Raw genomic sequence first — 26522 nt, forward strand, 5'->3', positions numbered from 1 at the left:
CTTCATTTTTTTAAAATGTACACAACCGGAATGCATTTATTCTTTTAGTAATGATACAACACCAATAGTTAATAATATATAATTAACTATCGTTTAAGATTAAGATTAAACCTGTTTGAACATGTGATCCTGTATTAGTTTTTTCTTCTTATTTTATAACACAAGCCACCAAGACTGCATGGTGGGACATGTTCAGTTTCCACTCAATTTTTTCCACCTTGACAAGCAGCGGCTAAAGCAGAAAACATCTCCAGTTAGGCCGATAAACAGACCCTTAAGTAAGGGTCTTTATTGTCATTGTGCTGTTTCAATGTGATCACACTTTGTGTGTAATACCGTTGATTTAGCATTTTTGGGAAATGTCAACATAAAACAGAAAGTCTATGCTTGATTAAAATGTACTCTGTGGTCTGAATGAGATGTTACTGGATTTGTTTAATAAGAGATTGTCAGCTCCCTGGTTTGAAAGATGACTCAAGTTCAAGTGCTTCGTCATTAAAACAGAGTGGCCTTTTAAAGACATGCGAGAACACATCACTCTGTCTGTGCTTCTAACAAGAGAAGGACGTTTAGTTGGAAAAAAGAAAGAAAAAAAAACAAAAAACATTACAGGCATAGCCGTGAAATCACAGCTAACATTCTCACTATAAAATACAGCTGTAAAAATCAGTCAGTGAACCCTGTTTTGACCCTTCTGCTGTACAGACAAGCTCAGTACCAACAGTCATAAGGTTCCCTGTTCGCTCAAAAACATCAGGAGTGTAAAGTTCACTGTGTTGTTTTGGGTGTCGGAGTGGGTGCAGTTCACAGGGGGACAATAACACTGCTTGACGTTACCACTGCTTTACTTCAACTAATGATATGGTCAGGACCGAGTCGGCCAGTCGCTCGTTGTCTCCGCTTCTCCTTTCAACCCTCATAGACTACTGAAAAAGAATGTCTTCTCCAAGAGGAAGTGCTAATTCATTTAAGGAGCAAAGAGATTGATTTATTACAATGAAGAAAAGAAAAAACCCCAAAAAAAAACGCTACGTACAGAAAAGGGCAAAAGTACAGTAGTGATCATTTTGTAATACATTTTGGCAATTTTATTTGCATAATATTCTCAAGTTTAAGCTTTTCAGTAGTGGCCAAGTTGAATCTGACCGACAGAGTCACTGCTCCTCCATTCAGCAGGCATCTTCTGCGTGTAATTAGCCTAAACTCTTCTCTATCCAACGGCCAGAAATCCACACTGAAGTGTATCTGAATGGTCAGTCCCAGGCTGACAGGAGTAGGGATATTTTTTTGTAATTGTTGCCTGCATTAGCTTCACTGGTTGACCTGTTCCTTGTGTCTTCCTATTGAATCAGTTGTTCAGACAGCAGCATGGGTAGGCACATACATTGGAAGGACACACCGGGATGCCTGAGCTGATGAGGATTTATTTATTATCTGCTCGACTGACAGGCACTTCGACTCCCTTCTGTCCCTTAGCTGTAAAAAGAAGAGATATGAAGATGTTTAGCACAGAAACAAGAAAAACAAAAAAATTGGTTATAATTATGCTTAATTGAGGATCTGGAACTTTCTAATGGAAATAAAAAGCTGAAATCTTCTGAATCGGATGTCTACGCTGGATGAGATTTCTGCTTTCTGCTAAACGCTTACACGTGTAGCATAATAAAAATACTGAACACTAAACACTAATATATCAAAAGCATTTTCAATTTAAATGAACATAAATTATGCAGTTTTTATTTAACATGAATGATGCAGACTTTGTAACATATGATATCAGCTCGAGGCAAAACTACATCAGCACAGCAAACCTGGAGAAAGACTGACATTATTATTTGCTGTATTTCATATATAAACTATAGAATATTATTGCATATTTTATTTAGAAGTCTGATTAATCAGTTCTGTAGAAAAGCACTTACTATGCAGCAAGAAAAGGAAATTTTACACCTAATATTGGACACTTTTTTGAGCACTTAATAATTAAGTATATAAATAATAAATAAGCACTTTTTTTTAGCTATAGCTTTTACAGTTTTAGTGTAAACTCTAGCGTTTGTTGTGTTTAAAAACACCAGGACCCCAGCAGTTTATGAAATACGCAAACCCACAAAGCCCATCTGTAACTAACAACCATGCCACTCTGAAGACCTGGATCTGCAGGATTTTATGCAATGTGCTACCACATGTTTGGCTGTTTGGATATCTGCATAAATGTGCAGTGACAGGTGAGTGACAGCATATATATGCTGTTAAAAGGTCTATCAAGTTCCTCAAATGTTCTTGAACTGGACCTGATAGATAAACACAACTTTGCTCTGCTTAACAGTGTTTGAAGTAAAAACACATCATGGTGTCATTTTTTTCTCGTGTTTCACTGCTTCACTGACTCTGTACCTGCATTATCATTTAGAAACCAATACAAAGAGTGGCATGCTGGTGTCATATCATAAAAGTCATGCTATATTATTTTAGTAAAGCTTTTTTTTGGAACTTACCTAGTCTGTACTTTTCCTTGGCTTTGGCTCGCTCTTTCGCGTCGAAGTACCAAACTGTGATGGCGTATCTGTGACATGAACAAACAAACGTGGTGAGACCTGCAATTAAGTGCCTGCATGCTAGTAAGTAAACATTTCAGAAATAACTGTAAAATATACTTTGACAAAGCTTCTTTTAATACATTACAACAATGTGTTTGCTACACTGCCTTTGTATATTTTTGCTGAACGGAAGATGTGATCGAGTGTCCGATGTGACAAAAGGCAGAGAGGAGTCTGATGCAAAGCAGGGTGAGGTCTGCATGTAGAGAGCTACGCTGCGAGGTAGGTTTAAAATTGTTAAGCTTGTTTATTCCACTGTCTCGCTCTCCGCACTGTGAGATCTGCTGCTCTCTCAGGAAAAGCGTATTTCCTGTGCCCTGCCTCCCCCCCAAGCTGTCACTGTTTCATACACACTAGACACCTACATTCTTCTCAGCCACCTCACTAGCGTGTTCACAAATAATAAAACCTATATATATATATATATCTGTATATATGTATAACTGTATATATGTATGTATACACACACACACACACACACACACACACACACACACACACACACACACACACACACACACACACACACACAGATATATATATTAGTGCTGGGCAACGATTAAATATTTTAATCGCGATTAATCGCATGATTTTTCTGTGATTAATCACGATTAATCGCAGCATGCGCAAAATTCAATAATGAAATCAAAAGTAGGGTATTGTGTAATTTTATTCTTTCAAAGTACTGCTGTATGAACAAAAGTGCAATAACATTTGGTTTGTCAAAATTTTAATTAAATAAAGTGCTTTTTTACAGTAGTTAAAAGTTAGTAGCAGTTAACACTTCTTGTAAATCTTAACTTAAACATTAATGTAATCAAATTAAATATAACATTAATGTTTAAATAAAACATTAAAACATTACTGTTTTAATAAATAAAACATTAACTTTCTGTTTAGTTTGTTAAAAAAAAAAAAAAAAAAAGTCCAGAACCTCGATCATAACATTATAACTGGCCCCTTCTGAGCAATTTAAGTGATACTTCAGACTCGAAGAACTCAGATGATACGACAATTTATCTTTGCAGTGGTTACAAATAGCTTTAGTTCTATCAACTCCACCGTGTGGAAGAGGTTTAAATAAAAATGTCTATTTAAGATTTCGGTACCTTTCTCCATTTTTCTGTCCGCACCAGATATTTTCTGTTTCGCGCTGTAGCTCTCTTAGGCACACAACAAATGCTTTCATTGGTGAGACGCGTGATGACGCTCATCCCAAGCAGCCAGTAGCCTACTGATAAACATCCCACCCCTCCTGTGACCCAGACTTTCTATGTATATTCAAACGCAGTGAGCAACGGACTTTCAAAATAAAAAGTATGTTAACGCGTGATAAACTAATTGTCGGCGTTAATTAATTAATGCGTTAACGCGATAAAAACGCGTTAACTTGCCCAGCCCTAATATATATAACAAATTAGAACATAATGAAACTAAAACCAAAATGTATAAACATATCCAAATAAAATTTGTCCAAATTACAATATCCAAATTGTATCACAATATCACAATTTATTTTCACCCTTATTCACACACACATGCACACACACACACACACACACACACACACACACACACACACACACAAAGTGCACATATGCAACACAATGTCAATTTCACATTTTCATCTAAGATAAACAGGGCACTAAGCAACCGCTCACTTATGTATATTTTCTCTACACCGGGCGCCATTGGACTTTAGTTGCTAGTGAATTTCACTAATTATCTAAAAAAGACTGGTCTGTGTATTACATTACGTACCTGAAACCAATACTGAAGCACTGCTGGGTTTATTAACATTAGACTAACTATAATACTATGTAAACCAATAGCCAAGATTTGCCATTAATCCAGCTGACACTGACACAATTATTACATGATTCAAAACTAGTAGCAAAGAACACTATCCAACTGGCTAACGTTAACAAACTAAATTAACTATTTCAAATGAAAACTGAGGACAGTATATACAGTAAACTCACACTTAATTAAAAAAAAAACAACAACACTGACTCAATTCGCACTCGAAGGTCAAGCATGAAACAGCGTTTTTTATCTGGCTCAATGAAAGACCAAATATTTAACAAGACAAGATAAGACTTTCTAACTGAGAAACACTAAAACACCTTTTAAAACACATTTAATTATGTTTTATGGAAAATTTAACAGCATAGTATTAACAATTGAAACGCAAAAATGTGAAAGTGTGTGTGTGTGTGTATACGTGTGTGTTTGTGAGAATTAGCATGCCATGCCTGGCTAGGTAAAAGGTTATGAAAGACTTGTGTCAAGAGGAAGAGTGTGCGTGTGAGCACATTAAAAAAAAAAGCAGTCAAAGATTACAAGGAAGTAAGAAACGTGTGATATTGTGTGCGTGTGTGTAATGTGTGTGAGAAGTCAAGCAGCTCTGATGGTGCTCCCTTCTGTTATAGTCATACAGTATGCTGACTGTAAAGCAGTACAGCTGAGCCAACTCACCGAGTAGAGAAGGCCGGCTTCACTTCGTGAGGATTTCTCCTGTCTGACCAGAAAACAAGCAGGCGGTCAAAGAACGGCTCGATGTTCGCGACGACGTTTCGGCCCTCGGGGTAGATCTGCAGTAATCCTCCATGAACCTGAGCCACACAGACAAAACCACACAAATAGATCACAAATGCTGCTAAGACCCAGAAATCAACAGAGGATTCTAATCATCTTTATAATGTTTTTGCTGATTTATTTGTTGACTATGTAATTGAAACTTCCTCAAAACAGCAGGTTTGAGTTCAGCAGCTAAAGGAAGAAAAAACATTATACTGCACCTTCACATCCCAGTTCTTATTCAGATAGTAGATGCAGGTAATGCAGCGTCCATCTCCGTTTGGATTATCCACGTGACGCACGTATTTCGTGCCGTTGCCAGGGTAACACGCCACCATAGCCTGAGGAGGAAAGCAGAAAGGTCATTCTGAGTAACAGTAGCAGACTAACTGTGGGTGAACAAAACACCAAGTGAGCCTTCTTATAATCTAATCTTTTTTAATCCTGTATTATGGTTTTTGTAATTTACTCTCTATGGCATAAAAGGATTGTGCACAGGTCTGTAAATCATTTTAAGATTTGAAAGATTTAAAGTTAATTTAACTTCACAATGTGTTTAAAAAAGAAAGGTGTGGAAAAAATTAAGATTAATTTATATGCGTTACAATTCACTCTTGAATGATAATTAGTGCACAAAATGACATTTGTGGGGAAATAAATAAATAAAGCTAAATAATTTCTAATCAAATAAATAACACACTCAAGCTGTGATTATGATAGTTAATAAAATGTCAATTGAATGTCAATTTAGTGCCCTAATGTTTTTATATGACTACAAATTTAGATTAATAAAAAACTTTGCATTATTAAACCACAGTTTTCCTCTTATATAAATCGAATGGTTGTCACATTCCTTTAAAAAAATACTGCGTTCAGATTTCAATCCAATAAACAGCTTAAACCTTCACAAATTTATAATAGAGGAAAACAAAATCAAATAGAAGTGTTAAATGATTAATAGCAAATTGTTGTAACTACACAACTGCATAAATGATGCAAATGCATTATGTAAAAAAAATTAGTCCCTTAGGTGAAAAAGGGAGATATGGCTAAGAAATGTAAAAACATAGATATTAATTGACTTCTATCATGCAACTAAAGTTTCATATCAATTTCAAGATAATATACATAATATACAGAAAAGATGTAACGTTGCACGTGTCAAGAAAACACCACAGTTTGTTTTAATGTACAACTTCGGTGTACAGGACAGACACAAGTTACCCAATGATCTCAAACTCAGACAAGTGAGCTGTGTTGGGTTTAAATATGGTTCATGTTAGCAGAGGAGATAAGAAAGCAGACTCACACACACACACACTCTCTCTTTCGCTCTCTCACAGAAACACACACACAAACATTCACCTTTTTCCATTCATATAAAATTAATACAATCTCAGGCTTGATGACATTGAAAAAAAAAAGTATTTTCAATTTGCTGACTTTACTGCATCTAAAAATTAGCATAACTTTGGAACATAAAATAGTACTATGTATAGCAAATAGTGCAAACAATATCTCATTCATTCATTCATTCATTTTCTACCGCTTATCCAAACTTCTCGGGTCACAGGGACCTCAGGCGTCATCGGGTATCAAGGCAGGATACACCCTGGACGGAGTGCCAACCCATCGCAGGGCACACACACTCTCATTCACTCACGCAAATCACACACTACGGACAATTTTCCAAAGATGCCAATCAACCATGCATGTCTTTGGACCAGGGGAAGAAACCGGAGTATCCAGAGGAAACCCCCAAGGCACGGGGAGAACATGCAAACTCCACACACACAAGGCTGAAGGGGGAATCAAACCCCCAACCCTGGAGGTGTGAGACAAACGTGCTAACCACTAAGCCACCGTGCCCCCGCAAACAATATCTCTTAACCAAATATATATTTTTTAATTAAAAAAAAACAACACACAATATCTCTTTTACCACATATTATGCTGTTACTATCTTTGCACAACTCGTGTTTCTTTCTCCACAGTAAATAGTGGCCGTGTCTCCTTCCCTGTTTAGCGCAATGTCAAATTGATGTGACTACACAACTGGTATGCAGTATAATTCACTCTAAATAGCTGTATGATACTGTATATATAAATATTGACTGGCTATACAGTTTGCTGTTTGAGAAAGAAAATATTCAACACTCGACACAGTTAGCTGCCTAGCATTTTACAAACATAAAAAAAATGGGTGCATTCTATTCTTTCTTTGCTACAAGCTTGTTTTTTTATATCATTTTTGAAAATTACATTCTCAATTTGAACATCATGAAAATCATTTTAAAACATTAATTTGTATTAACTGAAATCCTGAAATCCTGAAAATCAACCAGCATTATCGAAAACACAGGCAGCTTTAGATGATTGTGTCTTTAAGTGAAAAGCCCTGCTCGTCCGCTTTCATGCATCTCCATGTCACGAGAATAAAGAGTTTGTATCGGACCTGCTTGGCTGCACGTGCACCTCAGCTCTGAGCTAACGCTGCCTTAAGCCATGAGTCTCCTGTTGCAGGTTGTACTACTTTCTTTGCCAGTGGAAGCACTTGATAGAAAACCACAATTCACAAGACTCGTAAGCTGAAGCAAGTACACAATGCTAAAATTAAAGTTAGGAACATGTTGTTCTGTTGTCTGAAGTTCCCTCAGTTTATTTGTGGTTCCACAGCCACAAGAATTACATGAACATTAATACAAACCTTAAACTCAAACCCGAAATTAATACAAACTGCAGTACTGCTATACTAATAATACATGCAGTGCAAGGCATTCATTTGATAAACATTTACATTTACGGCATTTAGCAGACACCCTTATCCAGAGTGACTTACAACTGAGCAACTGAGGGCTAAGGGCCTTGCTCAGGGGCCCAGCAGTGGCAGCTTGGCGGACCTGGGGTTCAAACCCGTGACCTTCCGATGAGAACAATTAGAAATGTTTTAGGAATGGAGTTCAGTTTTCAAACCTAGTACTGATCAAGCACAACTTGTGCTCCCAGACACACGGCTACAAACGCTGATGTCTAACGGTCTAATATATTATGGGTTAGGGTTAGTAGGATTCATGGTGTCCAATAGGTGTGAAATATTAGTGTGACTGGCATGTGTACAATATGAAAACCATTTCCCCTTTCTGTGTTTTATCTTGTCCTGTGTGAATCAATCAAAATTTCAACATACAGTGATCCCTCGTTTATAGCAGTTAATGGGAACCGGAACCCCTCGTGATAGGTAAAAATCCGCGAAGTAGGATTGGCCCTAAGTTTGACCTTTTCACTGATGGTCATCATCTTCCCCTTCGGCTCACTAGAGGAATCTTTCGCAGGGGCAAGGTGCTTAAGGGCTTAAGGAAAAGTTAATTTCGAACACAATACGTGAGACACAGTTGACAGCGTGAACGAGAGTGGCGAGATACAACAAGGGAAGAAGCTGGGAGAGGATACGATGATGCGCAGCCAATCAGCTCAGATCTCGCGCCGGAAACCAATCATGTGCCTTGTCTGAGTGCCCGTGGGTATGTACAAAGCCTCTGAGAGAGTTTTTCTCTTTGTCTGGCATCCTGGGAAACCGTTTTTATTTTAATTTTATGATGAATATTTTTGAAAAATCAGCAATGCACTGAGGCCACGAAACTTGAACCGCAAAACTTGAACCGCAAAGTGGCGAGGGATTACTGTACATCTTTTTGGTTTGCATTATACCTTTCATTTGCACTATTGGCTTGTGTTTAACTGTGTGGTCAATTCCAACAATTCTGACGTTTGTTACGTTCATGTCACTTTAGTGACTTCAGAGCAAAATGATGGAGCTGTAACTTCTCTTTACTCGCTATAAACAATACCGCAAAGCCTTTACTCTTTAACAGGAAATTTAATTTTTTAACTATGCTGCATGAACCAAACACACAGTATCTAAAATCAGCTTCTGAAATGTAAAAACATTTCAATTGCAACATATTTACCTCCACATACAGATGCTGTATGCACTAATTCAACCAAGTTTTCTTACAGACACATCCCTATCTCTGAAACACGGAGCTCAAAGAAAACCCAGATTCCCCACTCAAAATTACAAATTTATGCTGGCATTAATGTGTGTTCAACTCTATTGTAATACTGTGACGGTTATCAGACATTACACTTGACCTTAACACCCTTAATTGCTACTAATAATGTGTGTCTGTTTTTCTAAAGCATCATATCTAACATAATATAATAACCATCCATGAGGCTTCTTGTATATTGCTAACCTTTTAATCCATATTCATTACGACATGGCATGCATCAGCAGGCATGCACGAAGTAGACTCTTGGCATGGTGCACTTTTAGGTAAGGGACATATCATCAGTAAACTGAGCCATCAGGGTTCCTGCAGTAGCTGGCTGATTTGGAGATAGCGTCAGTGCTTTATCAAGCCCCAGAGAAAACGCATGGTGCCTTCCCCACCCAAACAAGCTCTCACTGTTATTTTAGCTGTGATCACGTATCACCCCCTCACTGGTGCAGCTGAACACACCGTCCACGTATTGCACAAAACCTTCTGCTTTTCTCCATGTGTATGGAGTCAATTTTGCATTATGATGTTTGCTCACTTGTCACTTAAACAATAAAGATCTTGAAAAGATCTTGAAAATCCACTGAAAAGTCATTTGCTACAGTCAAATTTTGAGCAAGTTTGCTGACCGATCAGTTACAACTGCAATATGAGTAAGAAGCTACAGCCATCTGCCATCTACCAACACTAGTTAAAGGCTGGATTAAGGCTGGATGTCAGGATGATGTAGTCAGGTACTTGCTATGACTAATACATAACCGGTGCTAATCCTTTACATTCAAGAATATAGCTCAGTTGTGTAAGGAAAACAGAGTTAATAAAGAATTTTAAACAGCTTATGAAATCAGCTAACATAAGCAAAATAATATGACTGTTTTATTTACGTTTACTTTTTTGGCAAGTAAGACAAGTAACAGCAACTTGAATAATCTAGTGGCTGGCACATAGGCTACAAATACGTTAAAAAAGGCAAAAGGCATCTTAAATTAATACCTCCTGAAGTGTCTGCATATGAGAAAAAAGTCAAAACATAGGCTGTTTTATAAATCTATTTACATTCACTGTCAATATATGAACTAGGCCTTTGATGATTAAAACGCAGCAAAATAAAAACAACGTACTTGTAATCGTAATCAGGTACTTCGTCCTTTTCTCACGATTCTCTGATCAGATTGTCAACTTCTGTGTTTAGACCAAAGAGCTTATAAATAACGTTTAATGTTCAAAGGCAGAACGGAAAACCTGTGATTGAGGACGATGGATACAGAGCTAAAATTAGTAGAGAAAAAAACGATCCACAACAAATATGTAACAAATCTTGGAGCAAAGTCATATCAACAAGTGTGTGTGTGTGGTGTGTGTGTGTGGTGTTGTATCTTTTTTTTTTTTTTTATAGTTCTTAGATATTATTCAATCCACTAAAACCTAAGAAAGCCAAAGAAAAAGAAGTAGACCTCTGGAGTGCTGAAACCATTACAGGTCACAGTCGAACCATTAGCAGATGATGATATGGCTTCATAAACATACAGTGACATGAAGAGGTTCGCTAGAAATACTGAGGAAATACACAATACGCTTGTGAAGTATGTTGTATCCAAAGTGATCCATCAAATACTACCAAAGCGTAATGTTTGTGTAGACGGCATCAGGGTTAATAACCGAAATGTTAAGTAAACCTCCCGCTTTCCCTTAAAATGTACAGTAAGTAGTCAAACATGAATTCTCTTAGCATATGAACACTGTGGTATGTGTAAGAGTTTAATACACAGGCAGGAGAATCCTGACAGAAGAACACAATCTCATCTGTCCCAGTTCTGTCTCTGTTGACCCCTCCATTTTGTATACTGTATGCCAACATGTCTCCCCCCCCCCAACCCCACTTGTTATCCTTGTCTCATTTATGTATTTGAACTCTCTATGTTTCTTTGTGTGTCAATCAGGAGAGATCATATGATGCACAGATTTCCTTTGTTCAATGTCGTGTTCTTGTCTCTCATGTGTTCAGCTTGCACATCTGGACTCTGATTACAGATGTGCATCCGGTATGCTTGCTGTCTGGCTGCTTTTTGACCTGTCTGCTGTACAGATTACTGAGTACTGGATTATCGCAAATAAACAAGCACTGACTCCACACTTTCAGACCTCTCTTACAAGCAAGGCAGCATGTTCTATGATAACAGGGGGAATCACTTTAATTACTTCCAGTTACATGAAAATGAGTCTCAGCAGCTTGAACCTTCACTTCAAGCATCAATACAGCAATCTAAAAAGCATCAGTACTGGCAGGTAACAAATAAAAGGAAAAAACGATGAAAAGTGATATAATGCTGCTTTTCATGGATTCACTGAATAGGAGGGGGGGGTGCACCTTACAAAGGCTGCATTTTATCCCCCTTAATTTATTATAGACAATTACTTAATTAGAGAAAGCACCGATCTGACACCCAGCATTGGGTGGATGAAGGATCAGATATCGTATCCTGTAACAAACCCCAAAGTTTGGAAATGGATTTAGAAATGTAATTTTGTTTTAGAACTGGAAACATTTACATAGAGACTTTTTTTTTTGCTTGGAAATAATTTTGTGTGAAAGAGAAAAGGGCTTCAGTTAAAAAAAAATCCCTATGAGACAGGAATCAATATTGGCTGAAACTCAAGGTTTCAGCTGTAGAAAAGCAAGAGTGGTGTCATGCTCTTTCTACTTAAAATAGACGATCACTCAAGAAGTCATATGATCAAAAGGTCTGACTCAGAAAAACTGAAAACTCGTGCATGGGAGTCTTGTTTGTGAATTACTGGAAATGACACCAGTGTCAATATCATGAAAAAACTGAACAATTTTAAGTAATAAAAGCTTAACCATTGTAAGTACAACTGTCTCTACCATCAGATATATCATTTACTCAACAAGATGTTCTTAGTAAACAGTGTTAACAGTAAACCATTTAAACACGAACAGCTCATAACAACAAGAGGGACAAGAAAATTCATCCATTCTTAGATTTATTGCTTATTCTCTCCTTAAAGATTTTCAATCAGTCATAATTTACTGTTCTCTTTTTAAAAATCAATCACCAGTGTAATCATTTAAAAGATGATGTATTTTAATGGCTTTGCATATTAAAGTAAATATTAAAAAAAAAAAAAAAAAAGCTATTATACACGTACAAAAACACGTCTCGGAGCAAAAAGGCTTAAAAAAAAGGTTTAATATATTTAGGTTGTGCAGAAACAGGTTCTAAATCAGTTGAATGTTTTATTTTATTTAAAAATACGATTCAAACAGTATTCATATGGTGAGGCCACTAAAATTCTGTTTGAAAACCAGCATGGAGTTACACTAAACTAAGCAGTGTGGGCTATAGAATTCATAACGTCTTAAATTGTATTGAATTGAATTGGTGTTTGATTCTAGTGATTCCCACACATACTAGAAGTCTTGCAGGTGTCGTGTAAAGATAATGATTTAGGAAGAATTACACACGCATGTACCTGGGATTTGGGAAGTACTTTCGAGAGATGTGTACAGATTCGGACATAAAATAACAACTAGAATTGAACAAACAGGACGAAGTGCTTCTGAAACTTCCAGATATTGACTTTTTGTGTTTTGAAGCACACAAGGCCCAGTACAGAGGTATAAATGCATGGAGAATAAACAGAAGTGGAAAACTCTTTCATCTTATTTAGAACATGGTGCTTTTGTAAAAGAACCCTGACTGCACACATTTTGTGCTGTGATAAGAATGGAACAGCAAGTATGACACGGGAATAAAATAAGTCCGTACAAATACAGGGACACGGGGAGTGCTGCTTGGGGAAGATCTAACAGCTCTGTACTTTCAGAACATTTGGGACAGTAGAAAAGTGTCATGAATCAGTGACAGTCCCAGGGTGTGTTAAAGACTACTCTTCATCTCATATGATTTGCGCTCTGACAGTCACCTTCTATATTATACACAAAAATGCCATGTTTCATCATTTCAATCTTTTTGTTTCCAACATGTTCATTTAAACCTGTGACACTTTGTGACATTGGAGTCACATCTTTAAGTTCATTTCGTCCTAAAAACAAATAATGGAGGCACCTTTAAATAATATTCTAAATATTTTGGACAAAATATATATTTTTAAATGTCTTGCTTCAGGTCTATTTGCTTCTACTACAGCAAATTTTGTTGTAAGATTCCTGCATGTTTTTTTTTTAATATATGTACTAATATATAGCTCAGATATCAACTGTGTTGCATTTTAGCAAGGTAAATGATTATGTTATATTCTTTCATTTTATATTAATTCCCTTAACTAACTTTAAGGCATACATACAAACAAAACTTCAGCTTTAATACACCATAAAGAACATCAAGAAAGGACTGTAACTGCCAGTTGTAACTACTGTAAATAATAACACTTACTTTAAACAATATTAAATGGAAAATCCACAATGCACAAGCTGAACAACACCTTAATGTGTTTTGTTAACGTATATTTTGTCATGCGTTTCAACAAATGTCATTTTAGCTAATACATGTGTTAACTTATGTTAATGAAATGTATTCACTAAATTTGCCATGCTCTCCTCCAAACTGACATAAGAACTGTGTTTATTCTATACATGGCTTTCACGTCTTTCAGTTCAGTCGAGGTTAAGTCACTTTTTTCCATTTCATTTTTCTGTGATTCAAGTCTTTCCTCTACGTCATCCTCTTCATCATTAAAACTAAGATATTTTGCAGTTTATTTTCAGCAAGGAAGTAAACTGTTTTAAGTAACCCTTTCAATTTCTCTTCTCCCTGCAGGTGCACAGTTTTATAACATTGAAAACAGGGAGAAACACTCGGTCACATCGTTCTACAGTACATCCACTCATGCACTTGATTATCATTGATTAATCATGATTCTGATATCAAAAAATTTGTATCTGTGACTTGCTCTGTTATTTCAAGTTGTTTTGATTTTATGCACTAAATGAATAAGGAAACTCAACTTCCCAAAAACATCATTATTTTTATCTATCTATTTTTACCTATGACTTTTAAGTTCTCTTAATTATTGAAGAAATGAAATCTAAAAATTTACAAGGGTTTTTTAGATTTAGATTTATTCCAATTAGCAACACTTTAAGTAAAATATTATGTGTAGTATGTATACAAAGCATATATGTATATTCGTGTCTTCATGCAGTCCAAATATAGATTGAGTCATTAAGTGTTGCTTTTATTTGTTTGAGCCAACATCACATCGCAAAAGTATGAACATTTTAGTTCATATGGGTATTATTAATAAGAAATAAAATTATTTATTGAACACTGGACTTTATCATGCTGTTTATCAAATTAGAATACGCAGTGTGGAACACGTCTGGAACAAGAAGGCTGGTGAAATTTCCCCAAATCGCATATTTACACACTATTTTACAAAATTTCCAACGAGATTAAGCACACTTCAAGAGCCCAGTGGATGCACTTATCCAAATTAGAAAAGAAAGTGTGTAATGTTGGACACCTGCAATGCTCACAGATTTGTTTATATAGCAGAAGAGGGGCAGGGTTACCAGGTGCTGACACGGGATGAGAAAACATATTCAAGATGGGTTAGGATTCAACAGTGGACCAGACAACTTGCATGTCTTTAACATTACCCACTTTGTTTGGACGTTCGATATTATAAATATTCATTGCATCTGCTAAAGCTAGTGGCTTCACGTTATGTACATCTGACATCATTTGCCATGGACTGTTAAATCAGCTTACACTTGTGGTTTTATATTTATATATAATAAAAACAAAATTTGGAGACAAAACTTCCCTTCACAAATGCATACATTAGGTGGGAGAGTGCATAGTGTGGAATAGTGTACAGTATGGAATCTGGGATGCAGCTTGTGCGCCATATCTGGCCTTGTGTCTGTCTCGTTGTCACACACTGCTCACAGACAACTATTCTCTCAACCCTACATGCCCTACAGCTTCCAAGGCAATTTCACAATTCCCTTAATTTTTTTAGAGTCAGCTGGTTACTAGCCTGGTTGAGACTTTGGTGTGGTTGTGGCTTTCAGAAGAGGAATCCCTGTGACTCAGTGACGCCAAACCGCTATAAAGTCAAGCAGCCGGCTTGCTTTTTCTATCCAAACATCACAGAAATGACTCATTTCAGAGTACTTTAGTCACTGCCTCCTACTTAATGCGGAAACCAGAGTTTCACTCTGAAGGTCATTGCAGGCTTTAAGAGGATGAGGATGTATTAGGAAATATGTAGTCCTTCTCATGCAGTGTGAAAACTGACATAAATTCAAAGCTAATAGTGTGCTGACATTTGAATGGTTTTCCAGTTATACTACTGTACTGGTATAAATGCCATCTAATGACATCACCTATGTTCCTGTTGTTTCTGCATGAGTAACCGTCAGTTTAATATGTGATATAACTGACAGTGTGCAGCACTCAGCGAAGAGAGGATGAGAAAATCGTTAAAGCGGTAAAAAACTTCCCGTCTGTCTGTCTCTCTCTCTCTAACACCACCCCCCACCCACTCCCTAGCATCAACCTATCCTATTTGTCTGCACTGGTTTACAGTCATATATGCAAGGAGGGAAAAAGTCATTTAATAGTGTTATTGTGCTAAGGTCTGGCGTAGGCAGAAGGTGGGACGTGCCATTGGTGATGTTCAGGGTACGGCGGCCTCATCCCAACCTCACCTTCTGCACGTCTTGTTGCCAGGGAAACCCAGGAGAAATATTTTTGCCAACTAGCAGGAAAGGACTCGATAAGTCACCAGAGCGAGCAAAATGGGGAAGGGAGGAGGATTGAGAGGATTAATAAAAAAGAGAGAGAGAGAGAAAGTCAGGGAGAATAATGTGGGAATGAGAAGGCAACCGCTTGCAAGGACTAGCGATTCTGGTGCAATGATATTATAGATTAAGCCACAACACTATCAGATTTTCTCATTTTGTCACATGCTCTTGTCTTCCTTTCCCCTCTCTTACACTCAGCAGAGATTCCTCTTAAAATGTTTTAAGCCAGAAATCATTTTAAGTGTAAATAGTTGTTTTAAGGAACACCTCAAAACTGATTTATTCAATAAACATTGTTTTATTTCGTTCATGTTTTGAGTTGCTGAGCTTTGTATTAAACCCATTTGATGCATGTGTCCAGCCAAACTGGCTAATGATTTGTCTGAGATGTCAATTAACTCAGCTAGAAATTTATAGAAATTAGTTCCAACTGTGGTTTACCAGTTATAATTTACTAGCAAAAAAAAATATAAATTGTTCTGCTGTAGCCCTCTTCTACTTAATGATAACTGACATATTATTGTCACTTTGTGCATTTGCCTCTGAACCAGGGCACAGAAGTATTATAGTCATAGTATTATTGTGTAATTTCATCTAAATGAAAGAAAGCAGCTTTTGCACATACAGAGGCATGTCATGATTTCTTATGTCTAGTGTGACATTAGGAATGGGAAAATCCATTTAGATGCCTTGTAATTCTCTCCTGAATGATCTGACCGACACAGCATATTAATACTGTTATCAAACGTTTACATAAGATCAAGCACAATTGATTTCCCTGCTCTAATAACGCTACTAAATCCCTCACATGCTGCAAAGCGGTTTAGAAAACTGCTGCATATTTTGGAACTTATAAAATATAGTGTAAATATAATACAGTGCCCCATTCAAATGATGCAGAATGACTTTTTGTTTTTACGATCACACTAGAAAGACACAAAAGTGACAGATAATTATTCCTTGACAGAGTGATAAGCAACATCTGAAATAAGATGTTCTTAATTTTATGCTAATTAATGGAGAACAGAGTAAAGCATCAAATTCAAACCACCGGCTTGAATTCTTCCTCTGCTAAATTATGCATTCTGCAAATAAATCCCATCTACTGCTTAATATAAACAAATGTAACAAAAACTTAAGGGTTAGTAAACCTAGCAGTCAAATGCAAGCTTTTACTAAATGTCCATAGAGATTTTTTTAAAAAAAAAAAATTTTTAATTAAAAGCTTAGTAGGACAATTAATTGTTTTTTTCTGCTGAGTGTAGATACACTATTTATGGGCAAAAGTATGTAAACACCCATATGTATATCTGCCCTAAACTGTTTGAAGAAAACAAGTTGTTTATCTTTGTGCTGTTCCATCATGAGCACACATTAAGGCCCATAAAGACATGGTTTGCAATGGAAGAGCTCAAGTGTCCTGCACAGAGCCCTGAACTCAACCCCACAAGTTTGCTGATGAAAAGGAAAGCTGATGCCTTGCACCAAACATGACTGTCTGAACTCATTATCGCTCTTGTGGCTGAATGGACAATTTGACACAACCGCGTTCCAACAAAGTGTCAGTTATTAGAATATCAAAGGAAATCTATAACACAGTGTCCAAAAAGCATGGGTGTGGACACGGTTATATGATTGTGGACAATTATCAGGTCTCCACATACATTTGACTATATAGTATAGCTAGAACAGTTTACTAAGCTGTCAAAAAACCTACTGCAAAGCCTAGCATGTAACATGTAAATGAAACAGTGCATGTCCACAGTAGCGGTCGCTGTACACCCACAAGTGACACAAGCAATTTGTCAATTGTCAGTAGGGTTTAACCTAGGTTTATTAATAGGTAGTGCTTGGATGTCAGTGACTGTAGTGTAATATATATAAATGTATGGCATGAATATTTTGGAGAATAAATATTAAATTGAATTATTGAGTGTAATTCAGTTAATTTTTTTCAGGGAGCTTTTAACAATGTACATTTTCTCAAAGCAGCTTTACAGAAATATAAAAATTAAAAAATAGAAAAAAACCCACACAAAGTTTATTATTTTATTATCCCTAATGAACAAGCCAGAGGCAACGGTAACACAGAAAAACTCCCTGAGATAATATGAGGAAGGAACCCATCCTCAGTAGGGGGCGGACCGGAGAGTGTGATCATTTCCTTTCTACAACTGTATGTGGTCAAGTAAAATTGTAACCAGGAGCTTTTGAGCAACATATGCGTAATGTTAATGGACATTTATATGAAGGCGCCAGTAATTGTGTAACGGACTGTATGGCCGTCATGTGTTTGAGGAATGCACAGTGGGCATCATGGAGAAAAAGGAACTGTACATACTGGCATGACACAACTAGCTCAAATAGCCAGACGTGCGTCATAGGTGCAGTTCCACTCCTCTCTGTCGATGTGGGCTGACTGGCATGGTGGAACACACACAGCATCTGGGTCAAATACGTCACCATACACAGCTCAACCTTTCTTTCTCAGCAAATATGTTTGCTGCTTGGCATGCAGAAAGTGTGATAACCTTCAATTGCACTGTGTGTGCATCGTAAAAATAGGCTTGTTTGGTTCATAAAATTACTACAATCAATGTTGTACAATGTACTTGTGAATAGCCTGCTACGTGTCCTTTTTTCAAAGGACAGGAAAATAAACGTCTCGTCTCGATTTGATAATTGTTTACTCGAAAACGCAAATACACAGAAAGAGCAAAGTAACATTACTCAAGTAATATCAAAACACGCTCACTCATAAGCTGCAGTGGCAGCAAGAATGCATTGTTTTGGTTCAGGGTTGCAGGTACATACTGACAGAAATCTCTAAAAACCTGAAGCTCTGATCCTGAGAGCTGATAGGAAAGGTGCTGCGGCACTACAGACTGCTCCCTGAATAAAGAAAAACATTCAGAGCGCTTAAAACGAGTGGACTTAATTACATCATTTCACCCTGCTCACAATTTCGTTCCAACTCGTTCTGACACGGTCAAGATTAAAGCTTTGATGTCTGCCATTGTTTACGACAATCCGTATTAGTTGAGTAACGCGTAAATAAAAGCTTTGTGTCTAGGTTATGAAAAAGCACTGCAATACAATAAGTTATTAAACCTCTGATTTTGCATTAGGTTTTCAAGAAAAGATCATATAGAGACCTCTGGGCTCTAACCAGCCCACCTATCCTAATTAGCCTCAATGTAGAATTAACATGTGGATACATCTTCAACTTCTCAATTTCAGTAATGAGGCAACTAGGACTGCACAAAGTAATAGAGGATATGCAATGAGACTTCTTACTTTCATAATTCAGCCATTACTGACTATTATAATGACCCACAAAATTGCCAAACACAGCTAGATAATAAATTAGAAGGTTCTAAATATCTAGTCATGGTTAAAATAACAAAAATAAATAAATAAACAGCAATAGTGATAGCAGAGATTCAAACTGAACTTAAACCACACACATCTCATTTTTGATCAAATGTTTCACTTGAAGACAGCAAGCATAAGACTGTGTGTGCGTGTTTAATGGCACCAAAATATGAACTGGAAACCAAAGCAGAGCAAAATAGTACTTGAAGACCAAGCTTCCTAAAAAAATCTGATCTCTCAGTGTTTCTCAATAAGTGATGTTTCATCACAACATTGATGCGCCAATTGCGAGCAGTTCAGTTTGTAACAAATCTCGATTATTTGTACTTTGTTTATTTCAAAACTCAACACGTCAGACAAAGAACTTTTTAGCCATCATCACTCTCCATCTGAATTCCTTGAATAGCTCTGGGTTTTAGCCTGTAATAAACAACCATGCTCTTAAAAATAGCAACCCTGTGCTTTCACAGTCTTCTTCAAACCAATATTGCTCTTTCTGCATTTACAAAAGTCTAAAAACGTAGGCATTTTGAAAAACAACACTAGGACAAAAACTCCACCAGCAAGATGAGTTTACCAGCCAAGCATCTCTTCTTCAATCATCCAAAACACTTCCTCAGACTTATAATAACAACCTCCCTACATCATTCATCAGAGTCTTACAGCTGGCCTCTCAAACAGTTTATAACACCGTTTATAACATCTTTACCAATAGAAAAAAAATGTCAAATACACAAGTTTACACCCTGATCCCTTTTGGGTACCTACCATCCAGCAGCCTGCCAAGTTCCTGATTCATTTCCATCAAGAGACCACTCTTCCTCTCAGCATGACCAATCTTCCTTTATACCCGTGTACTAATATACCTTATATCCGCCAAGTTATAATAATCCTAGACGCAAAAAGAATTTATCCTTGATAACCACTTAGGGCAGAGGAAATTGTCTGTCATGTCGAAGCATAATGTAAGACCATTCTGATACACAAGACTATAAAGTAACTGCTTCCTCTTTTAGCCATGTACACTCCCTGATTTTCTTCTTCACCTACTCAGACAATGACATCTACTGTATGGAATTCTCAGATATTGCAGCAACTCCAGAACTGCTATTATTCATTCCAAAATCACTTGCTTAAGTCATGCAAGTCTTCATCATGTGGGAGTAATACTTGCTGTCCTTTTGAGGGCATGAATGAACAGGCAGTGTCATTCTTATTCCCTCGTATATCGTATACTTCATAGTCAATAAAGACATTCCACTTTGTGACCACTTTGTTCACTACCACACTACCCCAAGTCTCAGCTTTCACCCTACCACTTGACAAGTTCATTAATATCTGCTGCCATTAATATCAAGAAAGTATTTAACTTCAGGCCTTTTCAAAGAACTTGTAGATCAAATTTTCAGAATGTAACATCCCCAAGAGTTTATCTCCCAGGTGAAGATGAAGAAACAGAAAAAAACTGCCTAAAACTGCAGCCCAAGTTCTAGTTGCACTCCACTCCAGTTTGTAACAGTTGCACAATTGCTCTTCATATTCATCTGTTAGAGGAAAGGTTCTGCACTTTCCCCACATTAAGCTTCATTACTGTACATCTTAAACAGTGAGCGGGAAGCCATCTAATGTTTGTACTGACTAGAAAGAAGTTGGATTTTAGTTGTAGAATGGGAAAAATAGAAATAAGAGCATATTACTATTTAAAAAAAAACACTAAAACATTATATCGCCATTTAAACCATTTTTTTCTCTGGCCTCTTAAATCTGCGAGAAAAAAAATTACTTTTGAAAAGACTGCGAAACTTTGGCAGACACTACACTGGCCTACTGCTGTAAATTTGTATCCTGTATTTTTATCCTGTAAATTATTTGAGAACCAAACACATTTTAACAAAAGATCATTTAGGGGGTTTTTACACCTGGACACTTCATGCGTTTTCTGTGATCCGATATCTATCCGATCGTAAAAAGACCAGGTGTAAATGCCCTTCGAAACGGTTTCGAGACGGATATAAATCCGATCGCTCAAACCACTTCAGGAGGTGGTCTGGGACGCGTTTCAGATGAAACTGGACAGGTGTAAATGCATGTGGTTGTTCAAGCCACATACGTCAGTGCTATACTCCTCCCAAACGGAAGTACGTCGCTCACAGGTGACTCACGAGTCGTGCATCGCGCCAGAAACAAATATCTTTTCCCACCAGCGCTGGCTCCGATCTTTCACCCAGGTGTCTCGTTTGGTCTTAAAATGCACTGCTGCCACCAGCGAAAATGCAGCAAACAGCAAATGCTGTTTTTTGTAGCAACCGCATACACCAAAGTGTGTTCCATTTCAATTACCCCAGAAATGAGGTAAAATATATTTGTATTTTGGGCGGGAGTAGAAAGATCGGATTGATATCCGATTCGCCAAGACGCATTTATGTGGCCTAATGTAAATGGAACAGTCTTAACAAATCAGGTACAGTAGCTATCGGATCAGAGAAAACACATGAAGTGACCAGGTGTGAAAAGGCCCTTAGTTTAGTTGTAAATTTCAAAACATAATCTCCTTTATCTATAATATACAGCGTGTCCAAAAGGTCAGGAAGTAATGGGAATATGTTGAGCAAATATATGGAATTAGAAATATATAGAACAAAAATACAAAATTGCTGATCAAAATGCAAAAACATATTGCAGCTGAGAAAATGAATAAAACATTAAAATAATAAATGCTTTAAGAATAAATAACAATAGGTTATAAATAGGAATATAAAAAGGTGTAAAGGTGTATGTTATTTTTCCGGCACTGACTTTTCAGAAACGATGCAATGTGAAAGTGACTACATGTCTAAAACAATGTCTAAAACAATGTCTAAGAAAAACTGTATGAAAACAAAAAATAGAGCTGACAAATATTTACAGAAAAAACTCTTGCTAACTTCCTATCTGTCTTATCGTTCCTAGCTATCTAATTATATTTTTAATAGGTGCTGTTGTGCTGCAATTGTATTTGTGTGACTTTCAGGGTGAAAATCAAATCATAGAAAGGCTTATATACAAAGATTAAATATTCTCTACAAAACTGGAAACAGTATCATTCCCATTAAATATATAAGACATATTCTTTACATTATATATGTGACCATATTAGCTAAGGAACTTTCTATATAACCAAACAGTAAATAAATGTTTTACTACGATCTCTGCTCTTTGAGACTCTGAGGGCCTTTTTACACCTGGACACTTGATGCGTTTTCTGTGATCCGATAGCTATCCGATCGTAAAAAGACCAGGTGTAAATGCCCTTCGAAACGGTTTCGAGACGGATATAAATCCGATCGCTCAAACCACTTCGGGAGGTGGTCTGGGACGCATTTCAGATGAAACTGGACAGGTGTAAATGCATGTCGTTGTTCAAGCCACATACGTCAGTGCGATACTCCTCCCAAACGGAAGTACGTCGCTCACAGGTGACTCACGAGTCGTGCATCGCGCCAGAAACAAATATCTTTTCCCACCAGCGCTGGCTCCGATCTTTCACCCAGGTGTCTCGTTTGGTCTTAAAATGCACTGCTGCCACCAGCGAAAATGCAGCAAACAGTAAATGCTGTTTTTTGTACCAAAGCGTGATACATTTCAATTACCCCGGAAATGAGGTGAAATATATTTGCATTTTGGGCGGGACTAGAGAGATCAGATTGATATCCGATTCGCCAAGACGCATTTATGTGGCCTAATGTAAATGGAACAGTTTTAACAAATCAGATAGCTATCGGATCAGAGAAAACACATGAAGTGACCAGGTGTAAAAAAGCCCTGAGAAATTTGGTCTATATCAGAGCCCCAATATGTATAGCAAGTATATAAGTTACAGTTTGTGAGATGTTTAATGATGTCTTTTTTTACAGAAATTCATAGACACAAAACACGTGTATACAGCATGAAACGCTATGACTGGATTATAATCTAGTTTTATCTGAAGGAATATTCCACAATTGTTCATCCGTGATTAAACCACGAAGAACATTTTCACCACATTACTATCTACTAACAAAAGTAATGAAAAATTGTTCACTCACAACTCACATATAATGGAAGTTTATGGGCAGGCTTTAAGCGTTTATTCATTCATTCTTCATCGTTTTTGCAATTCAAAAATGGGACTTCTTTTTCAGAGAAGATAATTTATACAATTAACTCTATACTGTTCTCTAATTAACATAAGTTAGGTAAGACTACATATCTTCAGTAGCACCTTATTTTTCATGACTGTTTTGTTCTTTTTTGTTAGCCTGTTACAATTTATGTTTTTTTTTATTTTTTTTTATCGTTACATATTTTATTAATTTATGACAAAATTTAATATCTACCCTTAGGCTTTCAATATCTGTGAGGTTTAAGAAAACAAGCTTTTCTCAGGTCTGGGAAATCTGTTTAAATTTCTTATATAATAATCAAATAATTATAACATATGTGATCAAACCAGCTATATGTAGAAGATGAAGAAAAGGTTTTAAACCATAACAGAATCTCTTTCAGGAACTAGGTTTAATCGTGCTCTGGATAAGATCTGTCATAACACATGACAGGTCTCAGGCAAGTGACCTAGTGAAAATTCAGCTGACTTCCCACATGCTTCATACCAAAGTGGTTTATTTGCATATTGCACAAGAAAAAATGCGATGTAATCAATGTGCACACGTAATGCAAACAGTTAACAGAAGGGACTGGACTGCTCTCTACATCCAGACACTGATATTTGACTACTGATACACATATAGGCCTATAACTTACCTTAGTACGGCCATTAATTACATATTCCCCAAGCTGGCCGTTTGCTGAACTGTGCATGATGGCTTCGTCAACATGAGCCATGAGAACACCAATGGCCTCACAGCCAGGTTCTCCACCCTCCACCCAGGCTATCTGATCTCCACGGATGTTCTTAGATGGGATGCTCCTCTGGCTCACCAGCTGTCCTCCACAAAACTTCCCACTGTGATTCAGCATTTCCACCTCCTGCAGCACCCGGTCACCAAGTTCTGGGCCCAGAAAGTTATCCCTAACACAGATGCCATAGTATTTCATACAAGGCACTATGTAGAGCTGGGCAATACTCTCCATGGACCAGGTGGCTGCAACTCCTCCCGCCGGCGGGACAGAGGGCACCCCAGCCGACCCTGGAGTCTGGGCCACCACACTGTGCCCATTCTGAAGGACTCCTTCAGGAGAAGACGCATCCTTCGAGCTGTTACAGTGATTCGTGTGCTGGGTGTTACCTGCGAAAGGCCCTGTGGACAGTGTGCTTTTCACCTTTTCTGTTTTAGAGTCATTTTCTAGCCGTCTCCTTTTGCAGTCGGGAGGCGGTCTGAGGTCTTCAGGATGCTTCGGTGACCCCGAATCCGCTCGGGCTTCATCTGAAGCCCCGTAGATGAGCTCATCATCTCTCAATCGCTTACTTCTGCATTTCAATTCTCCATTTGATCGCTTTACAAGGAGGGTGGAGTTGTCAGTTGGCCGCAGGGTGCAGACGGCTGGACCGTTGGGCGTCTCACTGGGTCCATTCTTCTGCCTACAGGAATCTGCTTGTAAAGGAAATCCGTTGTACTTCCCACCTCGAACCTCCAGTGATGATACCACCTCACCGTTGGTCTTCGGTTCCTGCTTTAGAGCAGAGACTCCGGATTTGTGCGTTATACCCCCCAGTAGCTCGGCCGGGGCAGACGGGCTGCAGCAAGTGGCCAGGCCCATGGTTACGGCTGCAGAGCTGAAGCAGGCCGTTTCCTTCCGCTTGGAACAAACGCTATCGGGTCCGTGAGACGAAGAGCTTTCTTTTAACAAGTCCCTACTGTCAGAGCTCTCCATTTCATCTCGTCTGCTCCCGGATGCGCACGTAGCTCACGTCCGATCCTCATTTTCTACCCAGTGCTTCGTGCACATAGCCTCTTACTGCACAACCGGCGGCGCTGTTAGTGTGAGTCTCGGAGGAAAATGTCTTTTCAGGCTGATTGAGAAAACAGAATCCTGATTTAGTTAATCACATCGAGATATAAGGTCATATATTAAACGAGTGAAAAATTACATTTAGGTTTAGAAAAAAAGTAAAAAAGAAAAAACCCTCAATCGCAACTAACACACTTTTACCTCCGGTTAATCAGCAGTGAAATAAGCTCAATGATCTTAATTATACAACTTCAAGCCTTTAAATAAAAGCGCATTGGCTCTTTCTCAGTTACTTTCTTGTACAAGTTATAGTCCTGGCTTCACAAATGAATAACTAACACACAAATGACAATAATCAGTGACCAACAACAAACCTGTTCTGTAAAACTTGGACATTTAAACATTTACAGAGACTAGAAGAGCTAAATGTATAGCAGGTTCAACATTATGTGCAGTCTATTATCTCAAGTATATTAGTGAGTAGAAATAGCTTTGAAACCGATACCGAATAGACACATTAACGTATTTACAGTATTACGCTAATGTAAAGCTAATGTATGCTAACTAGCCAGTATCTAAGATACGTGTAAAAGCCGTTAGGGTTTGAAATATAACCGCTTACCTCCGCACGCTCACTGCTGTATATAACGACCACCCGGCTATCACACAATTTAGGGCACTACGGAGATATTATTTCGGCTGTCCTTTTTCACTACGTAGTGCACGACATAGGGTGTAAACGCCATAGTTTCTCGACCTATGTAGTGTACGTATACAACGTGTAAAGTGTCGTTAAAGATAGAGCCTGCGCGCGTGTATCTCCCCCACCGGCCCCTCCCTCTTTCTCTCTCCATCAGCGCCTCTGCAGCTCACACGTGCGCACCGACCACGTGACAGGGCTCGCGCTACGACAACAACAAATAAATCTTCATATTAGGCTTTTAGAATGAACAATAAACTTAAATTGTAGTATATATTATCTTGGATCAGATTTTCCCCCCAACTTTATTGTGATGTTGCAACTAACAAAATGTAAGTACACAAACTAGTAAAATTTCAGGGAGAAAAAAAAATAGGAAAATTAAATGCAAGGTGTATAAATAATAACAATAACTAACACCTTAAACTGAGGCTTTTTGCTTGTAATAGCACTCAGTATTCTTTACTTTCATAAATGCTCCGGAC

The 26522-nt window shown here is 37.7% G+C and overlaps 1 protein-coding gene across 2 annotated transcripts; it reads right to left on the reverse strand.

Annotated features, from left to right (window-relative positions):
• Positions 1-415: 415 nt before the first annotated feature.
• Positions 416-26184, reverse strand: egln2 (egl-9 family hypoxia-inducible factor 2). Of its 2 annotated transcripts, none has more exons than XM_027147885.2 (6): positions 25960-26184; positions 24189-25398; positions 5402-5521; positions 5079-5215; positions 2499-2566; positions 416-1476 (listed from the first exon to the last, which is right to left on the reverse strand). In XM_027147885.2, the coding sequence occupies exons 2-6, from the start codon at positions 25257-25259 to the stop codon at positions 1424-1426; spliced, it is 1449 nt and encodes a 482-aa protein (XP_027003686.1). In that variant the 5' UTR covers positions 25260-25398; positions 25960-26184; the 3' UTR covers positions 416-1423. The 2 variants fall into 2 exon arrangements, with proteins under 2 accessions (XP_027003686.1, XP_027003687.1); XM_027147886.2 differs by lacking the exon at positions 25960-26184 and adding an exon at positions 25712-25917.
• Positions 26185-26522: the final 338 nt, after the last annotated feature.

Source organism: Tachysurus fulvidraco, chromosome 11, assembly GCF_022655615.1.
Source record: "Tachysurus fulvidraco isolate hzauxx_2018 chromosome 11, HZAU_PFXX_2.0, whole genome shotgun sequence".
Lineage (NCBI taxonomy): Eukaryota > Metazoa > Chordata > Actinopteri > Siluriformes > Bagridae > Tachysurus > Tachysurus fulvidraco.

What these genes read in the sequence shown, in the direction of transcription:
- egln2 (XM_027147885.2), bottom strand. Translation starts at nt 25,259, where the DNA reads ATGGAGAGCTCTGACAGTAGGGACTTGTTAAAAGAAAGCTCTTCGTCT. An exon ending in TAATTAATGGCCGTACTAAG is followed by an intron (nt 5,522 to 24,188) that starts GTAAGTTATAGG and finishes TTTCCTCCTCAG; the next exon opens with GCTATGGTGGCGTGTTACCC. An exon ending in ATAAGAACTGGGATGTGAAG is followed by an intron (nt 5,216 to 5,401) that starts GTGCAGTATAAT and finishes TGTGTGGCTCAG; the next exon opens with GTTCATGGAGGATTACTGCA.